General features: G+C 38.0%; 1 protein-coding gene across 2 annotated transcripts in view; it reads left to right on the forward strand.

Annotated features, from left to right (window-relative positions):
* The window catches only part of rnf150a (ring finger protein 150a), a 76,326-nt gene extending 66,630 nt beyond the window's left edge, over positions 1–9,696 (forward strand). Inside the window, exon 7 of one of the 2 annotated variants that reach the window (XM_006629506.3) lies at positions 3,478–9,696. In XM_006629506.3, coding sequence (XP_006629569.2) covers positions 3,478–3,596 — 119 coding nt within the window. In that variant the 3' untranslated portion in view covers positions 3,597–9,696. Of the gene's footprint in view, positions 1–1,841; positions 3,051–3,477 lie in introns of those variants that run through there. The other variant, XM_015344617.2, reaches the window with a different exon arrangement.
* The last annotated feature ends 8,208 nt before the right edge of the window (positions 9,697–17,904 follow it).

The following is a 17,904-nucleotide window of genomic DNA, read 5'->3' on the forward strand; positions in this document are numbered from 1 at the left end:
TTAAATGTATATACTTACTGCAGTTCACCACTATTCATTGTAAAATCATTTTGATTATATACATAAATTACAGAAGCAATGTGTGAATATCTCTTTTAGATTTTAGGTCCCACTATGGCAATGATTGCCAACCATGTTTTTATGCAGCTTGAAATGTGCAGACTAATTTCACACAGCAAATATAAAATGGAGGGGTTTATCTGGAATACACAACTGATTGAACACAGTGTAGGATAAATCTGATCAAGATGGGAGGCAGCATGAGTTCTGTAAATGCCTATAATTATTAGCTGAGAAGTAATAAAGTTCCTTGGGTTCATTGTGGTCCATCAGGCATTTGTTTGCTGAAAGTCTGTCTCATGCTGTCATTTGGATCTTTGGATCTTAATCCATTCATGTTAACAACTGGCAATACTGTGAGAGTAATGAAAAGAACTACTGTATCAGCACAGCTGGATGGCCATGCACTGATGGAGCATAAACAAGGTTAAATTATACAGAGAGAAAATTGTGTTTTGTCTTTATATCTTTTTTTTTTATTCTTATAGCCCTAATACTATTATAAGTAGAGGTTGCTGTAGAACCTGTGCACCCTACAATAGTAGGCTGATTGGTACTAGGATTTATTATCCCATCTCCTATATTTATTGCAATTAAATTTATCATATATCTTTTTTACACCCCCTGCATCAGTGAATATTTTAGGCTGAAAATGAACTTCTAAAATGGTGCAAACTTCAAAACGTCTGCAGTGACCTTTTCACTCTCTCATGACCAGATACAGTCATGTGAAAAAGAAAGTACACCCTCTTTCAATTCAATGGTTTTACATATCAGGGCATAAATAGCAATTGCCTTGTCCTCACCAACTTCTATAATTAAATAAATCTAGCCTTAGATAACAGACAACGCATAACAGATTTCACTATGTCGTTATTCAACAAAAAGTAAGCCAAAATGCAGAAGCCATGTGGGAAGAATTAAGTACACCCTTACTGCTTCCATAGGAATTAAGAAGGTAATTAGCAGCCAGGTGTTGCTAATCAAATGCACTTGATTGACTTGAAAGCAGGACTTTTGGCTGTTTGGTGGTCTGGAGCATTCAGGTGTGTGTTAACACCGTGCCAAGGAGAAAAGACATCAGCAATGAACTCAGAGAAGCTATTGTTGCTGCTTATCAATCTGGGAAGTTATAAGGCCATTTCCAAACAATTTGAAATCCATCCTTCTACAGTGAGAAGGATTATTAAAAAATGGAGAACATTCAAGACAGTTGCCAATCTTCCAAGGAGTGGGCGTCCCAGCAAATTCACCCCAAGGTCAGACTATAATGCTCAGAGAAATAGCAAAGAACCCAAAAGCTATATCTAGGGATCTACGGGCCTCGGTTAACATGTTAAATGTTGAAGTTCATGACAGTACGATCAAAAAAAGACTGAACAAGTATGGCTTTCATGGAAGGGTAGCCAAGAGAGTTGGCCGAAATTCCTCCAAAACGATGTGAGACTGATAAACTCATACAGAAAACGATTACTTCAAGTTATTGCTGCTAAAGGTGGTTTTTAACAAGCTATTGACTCATGGGGTGTGCTTAGTTTTTCACACATGGCTTCTGCATGTCTGCATTTTTTGTTAAATAATGACATAGTGGAATCTGTTATGTGTTATTTGTCACCTGAGGTTAGATTTACCTAATTTTAGGACTTGGTAAGGACCAGATGATTTTTTGTTATGTCCTGATATATAAAATCATAGAATTGAAAGAGGGTGTACTTTCTTTTTCACATGACTGTATGTGTATCCAAGAAAGGTTGTAGGTTTTTTTTCTGTGTTATTTGCAGTTTTTCTGCTTGTCCGAGCCTTTTCTTCCCATTGACGAGTGTGGCCAATATTTGCAACATTAGCTCTCTTCCGCCGTCAACAGTTGAACACAGCTGAAAGCCAGGCAAGTGTCTTGACGTGTCAGTGCGAAGGCAGACCTCTCTCCCACCTGAACCTCACTTCTGGACCTCGTTGGGTTCTCCCCTGGAGCACTAGCTTCCTGTGCTCAGGGGTAGTTGTTATAAACTGCTGAGACAAATAAATCTCTCATTCTTCAATTCTTCTAAAACATTTTACAGGCCCAGGCTTTTGCTCAGTTGGCATGACTGCATTTCATGACTAATTCAGCCCCACCCTGAAAAAGCCAACTGCTTCTTCATGCCTCCTGCCGATGTTGTCTTATAGACTGACGAGACAAAAGATTTATGTTTGCTCCTCCACGGGATGTCATCCAGCTGGAGTCCTGTGGGGTTCATTTTCAAGAACACGGAAAGGGGGGTAGCATAATACTGGCATAATTAAAGTTTTCTAAAGAGTGTTTTTGATAAAGTGCATATGGCTTGATACAGTATCTCAAAGTTTCTGTTTCCATGATGCAGTGATTTATATAGAGTTTTAACAGAACAGCTAATGGCATGGGAAGGCAAAGATCAGAGAATCACTCAACACGTTTTAAATCCATGCACTTTGTTTTTGTGGAATAAGCCACTGAGTTCTTTCTTTTTGAAACATTGCTTAGATAAGGACTTTCTAATTACTTGGTTATGGTGTGTTCGTTTCAAATGGTAGCTGCCTGTGTGCAGCATATTTCCAGTGGATCCTATGTGGCTACCTTGATGGTCATGCTAACAGACATTGACATGGACAATGACTCACCTGCCCTTTAAAAGTCACTGCAGTCTGTGCTTTGTCATGACACAGTAGTTCTTGATATTTGAGAGCTTCTCATGTTTAAGATAAGACACTGTTTATGGCTTGCTTATAACTATAATGCTGTACAACACTGTTTTGCCAGTAAATGTGGTAAAGATGTTATCTGAAAGTAAGCATATGCAAGGTCGACAGTGTTATGATTGTGTATTTAGAGCTGATATACACATCTATAACTCGATCATAAATCTTCCAATTATTTTATGGTTCCCATTTGTGAGGAGAAATTGAATTGGATTCTTTTGAAAAGTCACCATTTCCTAATTTAAATTGTTTTTTTTTTCCACAAAACTTTCAATGCATGTTACGGCAGTTGTTTACCTTTTTAATTTTCTTATATCTTTACTATATTATTAAATGTTATGTTACTGCAGCTAGTTTTATTTAGTTTGCCTTAAATGTTTCAGCATTTTGTATGATCTTTCAAGCTCTGTAAGCCTACGGTTTAATTTAAGAAGGTTTTAAAAGATGTGTGATTCATGTCTTCCATTTCAAGGTAATTTAAAGGAACAACAAGAGTTTTCATTAATTGTTAGATTTATATTTAATTTATTTTTATATTTTTGCATTTTGGATTTTATTAATTCTGCAAATGTCCTTTGAGGGCTGCACTCAAAAGTGAAAGTGGACCGGCATAGGGCCCTTCTTCTAATGAAAGTGTCATGTTTCTACCTCCTTCTAATGTACAAGAGGTCACACTGGTAAGAGTCTTTTGTCTTCCTGCAGGTGACCAGGAGCCCACTGTCAGCAGTGACTCGGACACCTCCTTGATCATTTCAGTGGAGGTTGGACTCTCGGATGTGGAGCTCTCCACTGACCAGGACTGCGAGGAGGTCAAGTCTTGAATAGCCTCAGGCTGGGGGTGTCTGTCAGTCGGAGCAAAAGGCGTTTGCCAGACCAGATGTCCGAACACCGAGAAACTGAACTTTCCAGACAGGAGTGCACTCCGGATGGGGGCGGCCATGAAAAGCAATAGCAACTCTTTCTTTTCTCATGGCCTCATCAGCAGCAAGATAGCTTTTCTCCTCACGGGAATTGCACATCATCCCTTTGACTACCATCATGCCTGTTTCGTTCCAGTTTTCTTTTCTTTTTTTCAGTTCTGTTCAGCTGGGTGGACAATGTGAAGAATATAAAAACACAGCTTGCGTTTTTATGCTCCTTTTTTAATCCTTGAAGTGGGCCACTAGTAAAACTCTAGCTGTCATTTCTCTACTGCTTCCCCTCCCTCCTTGAGCTTTGTGGAAACCAACTAAAACTTTGCATTCTTTATATACCGTATCACTGCCAAAATAACTCAGCTGTGTGTGTATACAGTATATGCTTTTGATGTAAAAAAATCTCTGACCAGCATTGAATGATTCCGAGCAGTCATTGAAGTATTAAATTATGTGTTGCATAGAGATCATGTCTGATCTTCAGAAGACGCAAAAAAGATGACTTTGAGAAGTCTTCAGTGCTTGCATTAGTGACTTGAATTAGAGGACCCTGCAAATATGACAGTTCTGTCATGCTGGTAGCATCTAGATTTAATTATTTCCACAACCTTTATCTTCTTTATTCGTTATGCGTCTTTCAAGTGTGGTCAGTTCGCTCATTTATGGATTTAGCCTACATTAGAAATAGCTGGATCTCGGCAGGCTAGCCAATGTCAATGGAGCAAAAAACAACAGATATCAGTTCCTGTTCTCTGTAGTGAAGTGAAATTATCACTTATGTGCTGTGCAAAGAAGGATTGCTTCTTGGTTTCAGTTAAAAACCAGTACTGTGGTTCTGCTCAAACTTCCAGTCAAGCTGAGGAGGTTTCACAGATCCGCCATTTGAGTCATGCTCTGAAGTGGTGGTTATTTTAATAAGAATACTGAAAAGACAAAAACGAGAAAAAATGCAATGATCATTACTGGTTTCCTAAAGGCATTATTGACGAGTTTGTGTTCTCATATGACTGCTGTTAAAGAATACTGTTCATTTTAATTCGTGAATTTTCATTTTTTTAAAAGACCTTTACAATTCAGTTCCCAATGCAGCTACTTAAAGTAGTATGAGATATGTACGTTAAAACCATCGTTTAAAACAATACAATGATGACCAAATAAACCAAATAAGATTTTTCCTTTTCTTAATTTTGACCAGCTCTTGTCTAAGAGTATATTCAGTTGAAATGTATCATTTTTTAAAACTTGGTTATCTCTTCTCTAGCCACAAATGAAACATATTTGCCTCCACATAAGAACCTAATATGTATCAATAATAAATGAATTAATAATGATTTGGTATAGTGAGACCAGTGATTTCAAGAAAGACAGAAGTTCAGGGAAGGTTTCCACTGGGATTCATTTAGAATATTTTGTAGACCAATTCAGTCACTTAAGTTTTAAGATATGCTAATCTTTGCTTTTCCTGTGCAGTATTGTTAAAGTTATGTTGTTATAATAGAGTGCAGATTGAAGTTGAAAAGGAAGCATTGTTGATGTGTTCATTAAGAAACCAAGTCCTGTCTTGGTGCATTACCTAGTACAGACATTTTTATCAGACCCACAGATGAAATAATAATTTACCTTTTTAACAGAAACAATGTTCTGGTGGATGGTGGCACTACTGGTATCTTAGTAAAAGCAGGGTGAAGAGTACATTATATTTTTGAAATGGCCGATTTCTTTATATTGCACATCATCATGCATAGAATAAATAATCTTAGATTATTTTAGTAATTTACAAATTTATTTTTCTAAACTAAAGAGGAATCTTCTGTATGTAATCCAGTGAGTGTATTTAGGATCATCTGTGTTTTTTACTCCATTGAATTGAATCAAGCATGGCAAACGTTTTTTTTTCTTATTGTCTATGTTTGCGTTATCACCAAAGCTACAGTTTACAGTTGGAGAGAGGCTTGTTCAGGGACTTTAACGTCACTAATGAGCAGTATAACTGTACTGTGAGCTGGGAATAAGAGTGACATTCAGGGAAGATGCTTCCGTTTTGGTGAGAACAAAAACATAAAGCTTTAGTTGCTGTATAAATCAAGAAATGACACATGACTGATAAAGGTCATTGCTGTTTTTATTAATTCAGTAGCAATAAATTAAACCTTGATGGTGACAGATTAGCCATGGTATTGTGCATCTTCTTAGCACGTGTTCCTGTATTCAAACAGCATGCACCCACGTAATATTCATCAGCAGCTGAAGGAGGCTAAAACAACAAAACGACAGAAATTCCCCCTTTACGTTAGTGAGGAGTTCAGTCATCATCAATGAATTTCTGTACATTCGTTGAGATAAAATGCTGGTTTAAGACCGTAATCCAGCTGAGGTAAAAACAAAAATAATTGAATGGTTTGAACGGCCACTTTTTTTCAAATAAAGTTTACTTATAAACATGCGGCACCAAGGCTGGTGTTTGAATGGCTAAAGGTGATTTGAAACGATATATAGGAATGTTTTTATAATGAAAAACAACACCTTTTTTATTGAAAGGTACGTAAAAGGCCATTTGTTCTTCTTTGCTCTCCCACTGTAAATGGGTAAAAGGACAGTCATCATTACTCATTGCAGGCTAGTCACTTCATTCTTCATGACTTCAAACCCCTCACTGATTTCTTAGGTATTCCTTTATGTTCATGTTGTGTGTATTCCATTAGTTTTTGTAAATTAAGACAGTATTTAAACTGTGTGATCATAACACACGCGCTAGAAAGACACGTGAAAAAATCATTCTTTTTTTCCTGCATTAAATTGTTGCATTGATGTATAAATATTTTCCCCATAGATTTAGGAGCAATAGGACAATCAGGCATTGTATTTATTATTCACACATGTCCTGATGGGGTTTCCAAATGTCCATTTCATATGTTTTTAGTATCAAGCTGGCAATGTGCATTCTTCACCTAGCCTGGAATAAACTGTATTCCCAGGCTCAAAGTTGAATAAAAATGGAGTATTTAAAGGCCTAACTTTGCAGAATGTATGGGGAATGTGGAATACATAAACCAAAGCTTACACTTTCTTTATTTTGATTTGTTTTTCTTCATGTATAATGGTAATTAATATTAAGCCGTGTGGTTTGCATATGCTACCTAGCTGTTAAGATGTTTTCTGTAGTTTTTTAGAAGCAAGTGCACTGGATGATAATCAGCAGCTGTGCCAATGATTAAGCTTAAATTGTAGATGCCAGTGAACCAAATAAAGGAGGTGAACGCATGTGGCACCTGAAGAGACAGCAGAACAGTTCCCACCAGGCTCTGTGTTACTCAGACTGTTCTCTGTCTTTGTCAAGCGTGATGTTGCAGGGCAGCAACAGCAGTGATGGCTTGCGCCTGCTCTACATGAACACAGGGCCTCGCTGATGACCTGCTGTTGCACTGTTCTGCCATTGAAATTCTCAATGCCAGGGCATTCTGACTTTGGAGGCACCTTGTATTTTGGATTGTGTTTCTTCAACCTCTGAGCCCGAGAGGAAAAACTGAATCACGTCTTGATTCTTTGGATGTTTTGGTTCTGCCAGTTTCCAAACATGGGGAGAAGTCAGGGCTGCCTGTGAGTAGCCTTAGTGGCTGTCATTGTCATCTGTCACAGTTACAACCTTCGGCTAGATTTCCCATATGCTTTTTAGATCATATTTTTATGTACTCCACATGGCAGTTCTAGTATACCTTTGCTTTGTCAACGATGCTTCCTTGACGTCTCCCGTACAGTACGTCTCCCTGAGTCCAAACTCAGGGGTACAAGGGTGTTTGGGGATGTAAGCAAATGTCACATCCTTTGTCAGCTCTCCTTCATTGGTGGCAACAAGCCATGAGAAATCACCATCTCCTTGTCAAAACTTTGTCGCAATAGTCAGCAGACACAAAAACATTTGCAACATGTTGTTGCCCATTAAATACCCTTAATCAATTGTTGGTGTGAGCATTCTGAAGGAATGAAGGTTGTATGATTTAATAATGGTTTTTTTTCTAGAGCCTTCCATTCAAAGTGCGTACAGAGTGAGGCTTGATTCGATTTTGTTTTTGTCATTCAGAGCCAGCAGTCTTCTTTATGGGGTCCTATGCAGGAATATGATTTTGTGTGTGTATTTACGGTCTCCTTGTTGTTTTAATATTTTCCATATTTTTAATATTTTTGAGATGTCACTTCCCATGATGATCTTCATTATTGTTCCTTTGTCTGTTAATATGAATGAACACTTACTTTTATTGGAAAATCTCTACTTTCATCTGTACTTCCAACCAAAATACACAACTGTAAGTGGCAGCACTGTTCATGGTGACATGGTGAAATTTAGGTCGTGGAATATGACAGAAAAAAAGACAAAACAAATATATTTTGTGTACCATATAGAAGGTGTGCTGAGATGGGAAGCATTATTCCCAGACTCCATACCTTTGACACTCTGAATTTGAACCATTTAAATATCTGAGGTTCAACCAAGATATATTTACCATGGAAAAGTGAAGTCAGAGAAGAACCTGCATACTGTATGCCAAAATTTGTAAGAGTCTACTTCATTCAGGTTGATGCTTCCAATTAACCATTATACAAATTTTACACACGAAACATAGGATGCCACATAGAAAGTGAAACAACACTTAAAATAATTTAAGATTGCAGACATTTTTTATATAAAATACAGTATTTGGGTTTATCACTTTTTATTGACGTTATTAAATCGTGGAACATTGTCACCCAAGTGAGGAAAATAATACCACTAGGAGAGTGGGACTATGGACGGTTTCTGCAGCATGTTTTGTCTTAGGAGAGTTTGGGCTAAGCTGTTTGAGGTGATGCGGCAATGTGCATCAGCCTTAATTCGGAGTTTGTTTTTTTAAAAGAAAGGGGCTTTGGAAGATAGTGATTATATGTTTATCAGTTGATGTCTGAAAAACAGCGGCTTATATCAATTTGTTAATGACGGTTGTCGGCTTGAAAACTTAAATTGAAACTTATTGAGACTAATTTGCATTTACCTAAAAATGTGCCCATTCTAGCCTGGTTTGTAGAAGCTGTAGATACTGTAATACTGAAATTGTAATCCCCTCTATCAGTTTCAGTGTTTATTTCACAGAAGATTAGTATTAATATGAATGTGAGAAAATCTTTGCGTGAGACCATTCATATTTTTGTACCTTTTTTTAGAAAGAATTTATTCTTACCACAATTAAAAGTGATGCTATCCAAGCCATCAATACACAGGTTCAATCTGCACACACTTTTGTAATTTTACATGAAAGTACCTTATTGTGCTGCTGCTCATTAAATTGCAAGTGTGTTTCAGACTTGTGCTCACTTCCCCAAGCTCTGCAGCTCTTGGAGAAGAGTCACACTCGAAATGCTAAGTGCTTCTCTTTAGAAGAAAAAACATTTGTTAAAATATTTAGCCAAATGGCAAAGATATCTCCTAGTGGCTTTCATGGTGAATAATTTAGCATTTTATCAGCTGCTCAAAGCATCTCAGCTTAAAAAATGCACTTCAGAATCTGTAAGATACAGTATATATTTTCTTCTCCTCAAAATTATTTTGTGTAGAGTATTACTGTACATTTTCTGAGTTGCAAACAGAAACTGCCTCTTATTTTTTTTATCAGTTGTACACACCTTCCTGTAATGCACTTTATCACTTGAGACAAAACAAAAACCGAGAGTCTGAGAATGTTACCGTGTTTTAAAGGGAGCAGCCAGTATGTAAAAAGGCACATTGCTTTAGATTGCTTTATAGTAGATGCAATGAGCGTAGACTCTGTGTTTGTCAAAAATGGGTAGGGGTACGGGGAGGGGAAAGAAGATTGTTGCTAAAATGTTGAAAACACTATCCAGCAAAATAATATTGCTATTTTGTTATATAGAAGAAAATGTAAATATGTGCAGCTGTGTTGATATGTTCAAGTAAAATGTTACATCTGTATGAGTCAAACAATGATTGTGAGTTCAATAAATTTTATTGCATTTTTCATACCTCTGTAAATCTGTCTTTATTTACAGTATTTCTCATTTTTTTCTTGCTTTGTTACACGTATTGTCCAAAATTTAAAATTAAGGGAGAATTAAGTTGCATTTTTAAAAGAAATTGGCCAGGTGTCAATGTATGTAACAAATTCCTATTTGTGTAAAGCATAATGAGAATGTGCTGTTTCATGACATTGGGAAATGAAACTGAGGTCTTTCATTCCTTGTTAACACACTTCTTACATGTCTTTATCATCCTCTGTTAACTGGTTCGGTGTGATTTCTTCTGGGTTTTTTGCAAGACAAAAGGATAGGAATATTTTGGGTTTTTCTTTAATTTATGTGGAAAGAATGTACTGTACAATATTTGGTAATCATTCATAATACTGTACAGAAAGTGTAAGTTATAGTACATTAATGACACAAATGTAACAATGAAGCAGTTAAAGAAATGATTGATATTTAACCAAAACCATTTTTTACTCAAATATTTACACTTTTAATCTGCTAGGTTCAGGTTGCTTGTGTGGCCCAAACACATGGACATCACAATGGACAGTAGAGAACACTCCACAGAGACTTTATTATTTTCAAATGTAAGTATTCGTTTTGAGCATTCAAGTTTTGACTCCCAAAATTCACTTTAAGAGAGGTGTGTATGTCATTTCTAATTCAATAAAATGGAATCGTTGGAAGGGAGTGAATCCTTTAGCAAAACCCAGTATACTAACAATAGCAATAGTAACAATAAGTAGAGAACTCACTCTCATTTCGTTTGACATCTTTGAGAGAACCCTTTTTTATAGCAAGGTTATATTGTCTTGACTGTATTGTTGTAATCTGAGTGAAATACCTTGCTCGGGGATTTAACAGCAGTGCCCTGTTAAGGCTTTAAGCCCACAGCCTTTCAGTTCTGAACTCACAGCAGTGACCATGAGATTGTAAGACTGCTTGTAACAGTGGTTTCAGAATTAAGTGCCTGAGCACTAATTTTAACGACAAGTACTGACTTTGCTCAAAATGCCTGTGACAAATTACTTTTATTTTGTCTGCCAGCAGCCATATCACTCTGCAACTTACAAGTGGCAGCTCACTGACGTTAAGCAGGTATGAGCTTGGTCAGTACCTGGATGAGAGATCTCCTGGGAAAAATGTAGGTTGTTGCTGGAAGAGGTGTTAGTGGGGCCAGCAGGGGCACTCACCCGGTGGTCTGTGTGGGTCCTCATGCCCCAGTATAGTAATGGGGACATTAAACTGTAAAAAGGTGCCATCCTTTGGATGAGACATAAAAATGAGGCTGTGGTCATTAAAAATCCCGGGGCGTTTTTCATAAAGAGTAGGGATGTTACCTCAGTGTCCTGGCCAAAATTCCCATTGGCCTTTAACAACCATGGTGTCTTAATAATCCCCATCTATGAATTGGCTTCATTACTCTGCTCTTCTCCCCACTGTTAACTGATGTGTATTGGTGCACTATGGCTGCCATCACATCATCCAGGTGGGGCTGCACATTGGTGGCGGTGGAGAGGAGTTTCCATTACCTGTAAAGTGCTTTGAGTGGAGTGGCAAGAAAAGAGCTATGTAAGTGTAAGCAATTATTATTATTATTATTATTATTATTATTATTATTATTATGTTGAATCTTGTTTCCTAATGTCTATTATTTAACAACAATTTATTTTCACTTGATAAGTACAGTGCTTTTCCAGGCTAGTGGAAGGCCTTTGTAGACTTGCATTGAGAGACCATTATTCTAAACTTTAAGCATATTTAAAAAGGTATGGTAGGACTATCAGAGTTTGAACATATAACTTGCCCTTTTTTGTTTGTTCTTTTTGATGGTTTTGCTCATTATAAACATCAGCTGTACGGTAGTTGTTCAGTTCTACTGTAACTCAGGAAGTGCTCACAGGTTCAGGTTTGACATAAATGGTGCAATAATCGAGATCTTTCAAACTGTCCTAAGAAACTGCTTACGGTCTACATAGCACCTCCGGCAGGTGGGGATGAGGGGGAATTAAAATGACATGGCAGGGAGAGGTGGGTGGTTCATGGATACTGGAAAAATGTGGATAAGCATTCTGTCTGAGGGAAGGTTTCATTTTCCTGTTAGATGATTATCATTTATATCATTAATATCTTCATTCAGTTTCTGTTTTCTGTTTCCTAAAATGTATTCCATCCTTCTAAAAGAGCTGAATTGGAGCCATGCTTCTAAAAAAAAGGGCTGTTTCATTCATTTTGTAAGGGATGCCACCGTGTTCAGGCACAGCACCATCACAGCAACCAGTGCTTTTTAAAATGAAAATGACATGATTTCCCAAGAAGCCCCATGTACAGGTTACTCACATAAAAGTTTAATGATAATAAAATATTCATGTAATGTCAATGGTGCATTATAATTTAAACTGCAAAACAGGCCATAAACAAAAAAAAGAGAAAAGGCTTGTGCTTTGAGGGCCAGAAGACAATAACACTTTTCTTTTCTACTTAAACCTTATTATCATGGTCTAGTATCTCAGTTAATATAACTGATGTTGCCGTTAATTTAATTTTTTCTTTAATTTGACTTTTTAATATTTCTTTAGTTTATAAACTAAACTATATTGAAGCGAGTATTTACAACATTAAAAAATAAAAGCATTTTCCAAGGTCCTGGATTTGAACATTTTAAAAACTTTACTGTTTCATACTGTATCTGTGTACAGTATTTATTCCATTGACAGTGCAACTGTGAAATTACAACTTTGTCTATGATACAATCTTATGCTAGTATTTCTGATTGTTAATGTTGTGCCAGCTTTTAAGGGTTTCACTTCTAAAAGTGTTTAATGAAAATTGTTCTATTGGAATATTAATGTAAATACAAATAAATGAAATGCGTGTTTATTGAAGTCACCCATACTGTACATACTACATTATGAATTTCATTTTTTCCGTAATGTACCTGAAGACATATTAATATTCTGCACTTTACCATGATTTGCAGCCCAGAGTCTGCAGTAACTGTTACCAGAGTGACGATAATGTCTGTTGTTTTCATTTGAGCAATTTAGATTATGCAAAAGTCATAGAACAGAGCAGTAAATGTTTACAACAGAATAACAGCCTGGGGATGGACCGAGTTGATTTGATTTTTGCCACAATAACTTTTAAAAAGTACAGAGGACACATCTAAAGTCCAAATGAAATTGTCTTATGCTCCATTAAATGGGAGAAACAAAGCTGTGTGCTCACTATTAACAACTTTTGACATTCATCTCTTTGTAGTGGTGAGAAGAATACTTTGCATGTCGAATTTCATGCTTAAGATGTTGAACGGAGCAGCACAGTGGTGCAGTGTTTAGCATTGCTGTCTTGCAGCCCTAGATTCAATTCCTGGGGTACTGTTTGTGTGGAGTTTGTATGTTCTCCCCATATTCATGTGGGTTTCTTCCAGGTTTTCCAGTTTGCACCCACAGTCCAAAGACATTCTGGTAGGTTAATTTGTTGACTTCTGGCTCTGATGTGAATGAGTGTGTTTCTGCTATGGACTGGCATCCCGTCCAGGATCCTGTGCCCGTGGATGGCAGTTTAAGCTCCGGCTCCCCTTCAACCATGTTCAGGATAAAGTGGTTTAGAAATCGACGGATGCATGTTGAATGGAGAGGTGCGACATATTGCACATTGTGGTGTTGCCGGCATCACTGCTCCCTGTAAGCTAGTTCAAAGTCAAGCAGTACTTCTCTCCCTGTTCTTACATTACACGGCAGGACTTGGTCTCTCTTTTTGAGGTGAAAATTTCTCATTTGGCAATATTGTGTTCTGCAGGCTAAGCCTCATATGTGTGCAGATGATAAGAAGAAGAAAGATAATTCCTGGAATTTTCAATACCTTGGGACATTTCGGCTCACTAGCCTATTTCACACTGCAGATTATTTAAATGCCGGGCCTCTGAAGATAACAAAGAACCACCTGGACGTCATTGGAGCTTTTGCTTTAGCAGTGCCACTTTCCATAAATCAGCCCTTAGCTTCCTCCAGGTGTTTAATGACCCTCGTACTTTGTGGGATCTCTTCATGATGAATAGGTTGGAAGCCATACCTTTATGAAACTGAAGGTAATGAGAGAACAGAGACGCCAACGCACTAAAGTCACAGAACACCCAGATTCGCTTAAGCACATTCATGCAGCCCTCTTTGCTATGAAAACAAAATTATAAAGCTGTTTGTATGAAAATCTTAAAAGTTCTATAACTACAATGAACAAGTGAATTGTACTGGTCTCTAATCAGCAAACTGTACAAATACACCTATCCCAAGTTTCCATTTTATCACCAAAGGCCTGTCTTGAGAATGACCTAGTTCTATTAATAGAAGTGAGAATGTGGTCCACAGGAATATGCAGCCTCCTGTCTGGACTGCTGGTATAAAACCAGGCCGGGAGTCTCCGTTAGCCTCCCAGGCTTGAGTAATCGGCTACCTGCTGGATCAGAGAACCAGCTGCAGTATTAGCATGTGTTACATTTATATTCTACTGCAAAAGAGTTTCAAAGCTTTGATAGACAACATGAGGCATACCTTAATCCAATAAAAACAATCTTTAGAATGCATGTGTACAGTATAATTGTTATCTAAGATGTAAAAAAGTTAATTACAGTATGCCCAAATCCAATAGCTGCTGCAGCACTATGCCAATTGCTCCAATAAGTCTTATTAACTGAATATAATGCCTTGTCAATGTTTCTTCAGCTATTTTGTAAATACAGTGGAGCGTACTGCGTTATTATTCTCTGCAGTGCCTTTCTCTCTCGAGAAGAGGTGTTGTCGTACCACACGGTGATCCCGTTGGTGAGGATGCTCTCGATGGTGCAGCAGTAGAAGTTCACCACCACAGGTACTGGCATCCCCCATCGCTTGAGGAAGCTCAAGAAATAGAGGCGCTCCTGATTTTTTCTTCAAGATAGAGTCCATGCGCAGTCCAGGTTAGGTCATTAGAAATGAATTCCCAAAAACCTAAAGCTTGTGACTGTTTCCACTTTCATTCCATCAATACTGAGTGGGCTGTGAGTGTGTGGCCTGTGTCTCCGAAAGTCCACTATTAGATCTTTTGTTTTATTTACATTCAAGTCCAGGTTACTGCTATGACACCACCTAAGCAGCTGTCCAACTTCATCCTTGTAAGTGGACTCTTCATCATCGCTGATAAGGCCTATTATATTGGTGTCATCCGCAAATTTAATGATGCCGTTGTTGCCGTGTCTTGCTGTGCAGTCGTGAGTGAACAGGGAGTATAACCTTGGACTCAGGCAGCAGCCTTGTGGGTGCAGTGGTGCAGTGGTTAGCATTGCTTCCTTGTAGCACTGGGGCCCTGGCTTCTATTCTGGACCTGGGTTTCCTATGAGTGCTCCGGTTTCCTCCCACAGTCCAAAGACATACTGGTAGGTTAACTTAGTTCAGCGTGTATCCTGCCTTGTGCCTGTTGCTTGGCAAGTCAGAACCTGACACGGAATTGGATGAAGGAGTTAGAAAATGGACAGATGGATTGTTTGACACCTATGAGGGCTGAATGAGGTCATTGGGTCAATTCTCCTGCATGGAGTGGAGGGCACAGTGTCAAGTCGTCCAAGCATTAATTACAGTGCTCATTTCCGTGGTAGATGAGGTTTCATTTGTTAGGCTTTATAAGAAGAGATGTTAAGAATAATAGAAAATAAGAGTAGGACTGGAACAGACATTCCTCAAAGTCAATCTTGCAAACGTGCGCCTTGGGTCATTAGTGGTAAAGTGTTCCTCTAATTCCTGTTTGAGTGTGGTTTTTGCATGTTTAACGCAAACCCAAGGCATTGTTTAACACAGACCCAAGGCGCATGTGGGAGGGTATACAGGCCCTCACAGACTACAAGAGGAAGAACATCTGTGCATCTGCCCATGATGCCTCCCTGCCTAACGAGCTCAACACCTTCTATGCTCGGTTTGAAGCCAGCAACACAGAACCAGTCAACAGAGCTACACCCTCCGCAGCTGACCAGGTGCTCTCACTGTCTGCAGATGAGGTGAGGAGATTTCTGCTAAAATAAGTCAGAGTCCTTCGGATGAGGCGTAAAACCGAGGTCCTGACTCTCTGTGGTCATTAAAAATCCCAGGGTGTTTCTCGAAAAGAGTAGGGGTGTAACCCCGGCGTCCTGGCCAAATTTCCCATTGGCCCTTACCGATCATGGCCTCCTGACAATCCTCCTCTATGAATTTGCTTCATTACTCTGCTCTCCTCCCCACTGATAGCTGATGTGTGGTGAGCGTTCTGGCGCACTATGGCTGCCGTCGCATCATCCAGGTGGGGCTGCACATTGGTGGTGGTGGAGGGGCGTCCCCATTACCTGTAAAGCACTTTGAGTGGAGTGTCCAGAACAGCGCTATATAAGTGTAAGCAATTATTATTATTATTATTATTAATACCATTGTTTAGATTAAAATATTATTTCAATATTATAAACAAATATTATTTGTTTGTTCGGCAGATACCCTTAATCAGTGTGATAAAGGGCTGTAATGAAATTACATTCTGAAGATTTTTTCTGGAACGAAAACCTTCTAGACTGCATCTACCAAGACAGGGATTTTGGAACTGCTCAACGAGAACCTCTGAGGATGTTAACTTTTGCATGTGTTTCTGCTTCTACTTAAATACAAACATTATTTTCAATTATTAAAACATAAGGCAGTCTTTGAAGAACCTGCAACCGCAACAGTAAAGCGTGACAGGTGGTCACGTCTCAGACCACAAAAAGCAAAGTTTATTGGAGGCAGTATTTTATTACAAGCACCCTGCCTGGCATCACATTCCATGAAAACTCTATAAAAAGCAGACGTTGAAGAGAGCCCCCTAGTGGCTATCAAGTGCGTCAGTGCCTGGAAATTCTGCAACTTAATATGAGTGGAATAATAATAAAGGTTCAATGGCTGATATATCTTTATCCTTTTTTTCTTTTTAGTGGGGAATTAATGTCTAAGTGTTCCTGGTAATTACAATTTGCTACCATGGAAAACTGGTAGAATAATAGAGTAGTCTAAAAGTATTGATTCAAATAGTTGTAATAAAACCTTCTTATTTATTCCTACAGTAGGTTCGTACCTGACATCTGCTTCAATCCTTATGGCATGAGTCCCTTCAGAAAGACTAGGAAATTAACAATTTTTACAACACAGCTTGTGAGTTACTTGTGAGTCATATATTCCAAGATTGAGAAGTGTCATTCTGTGCCGGGTAGTCAGTACTAAGTGTGAAATACAAAATAAAAAAGAAACCTTGGAAGTCAGATCAAAAGCACGCTTGACGATAGATCTCAGAAATCTGCAGAGCAATCTGCAGTGTCTCACATCACCAGAAGAGGTCAGTGTGAGCCTCTTTTTGTCCTATGTCTGTTTTTCAAATACAGAGACACAAACTTATTTCTGTTCATTTTGAAGGAATCAGCATTGATACATATATGTACTATAGTGCACCGCACTATTAGTACATTCTAATTTATACACTGAACTTCCTGAAAATTAAAGGGGGAGATGTATCAGAATGACAAATTACCCATACAAACTGCAGAATAAAGTACTGTATACTAATACTGTAGAAACAGAAATATGGCATAGTACATTAATGTATCTATAAAATGAATGTCCTCTGGCTTCTTTGATATCCCTTTAAGAATTTATCAATTTCCTTTACCTACTGTCAGCACTTTTGAGTTCTACACTGAGCCTGATCTGCTGCTTGAATTATTTTTTTTTAAGAAAACCTGCTTACTGATGTGATTTTAAAACATCTCTTTACATAAAACGGGGGGGAGGATCCCAAAAGCATACTGTTGAAATTATGGTGTTTCATTTGACAAAATAATATCTGTATCAGTATGTCCTTATTGTGTGCATACCACGGTATGGAAAGACCGATCAATGCAATAATCTGACCTCAGTGATAAAACTGTACTCCTCTTCCACCTACATGTTTTGCTCTTTCCGTGAGCTTGCAAAACAAGCATTTCTGTGCAGAACATAAAGAAGGTGTAGGCTAACAGGAAATATGCACTTGCCTCTATTATTAGAAATTTTCATCTGACCTGAAAGCAGTATGAAAAAAATATCTCTGACTTTAATGTTTATTCAGTACATGTAAAAAAAATATACAAAAAACAAGATTTGTTTTTTATTTTGAAACAAGATTTCTGGGTTAAGTGTGACAAGTG

The sequence above is a fragment of the Lepisosteus oculatus genome, chromosome 1, assembly GCF_040954835.1.
Source record: "Lepisosteus oculatus isolate fLepOcu1 chromosome 1, fLepOcu1.hap2, whole genome shotgun sequence".
NCBI classification, from domain to species: Eukaryota; Metazoa; Chordata; class Actinopteri; order Semionotiformes; family Lepisosteidae; genus Lepisosteus; species Lepisosteus oculatus.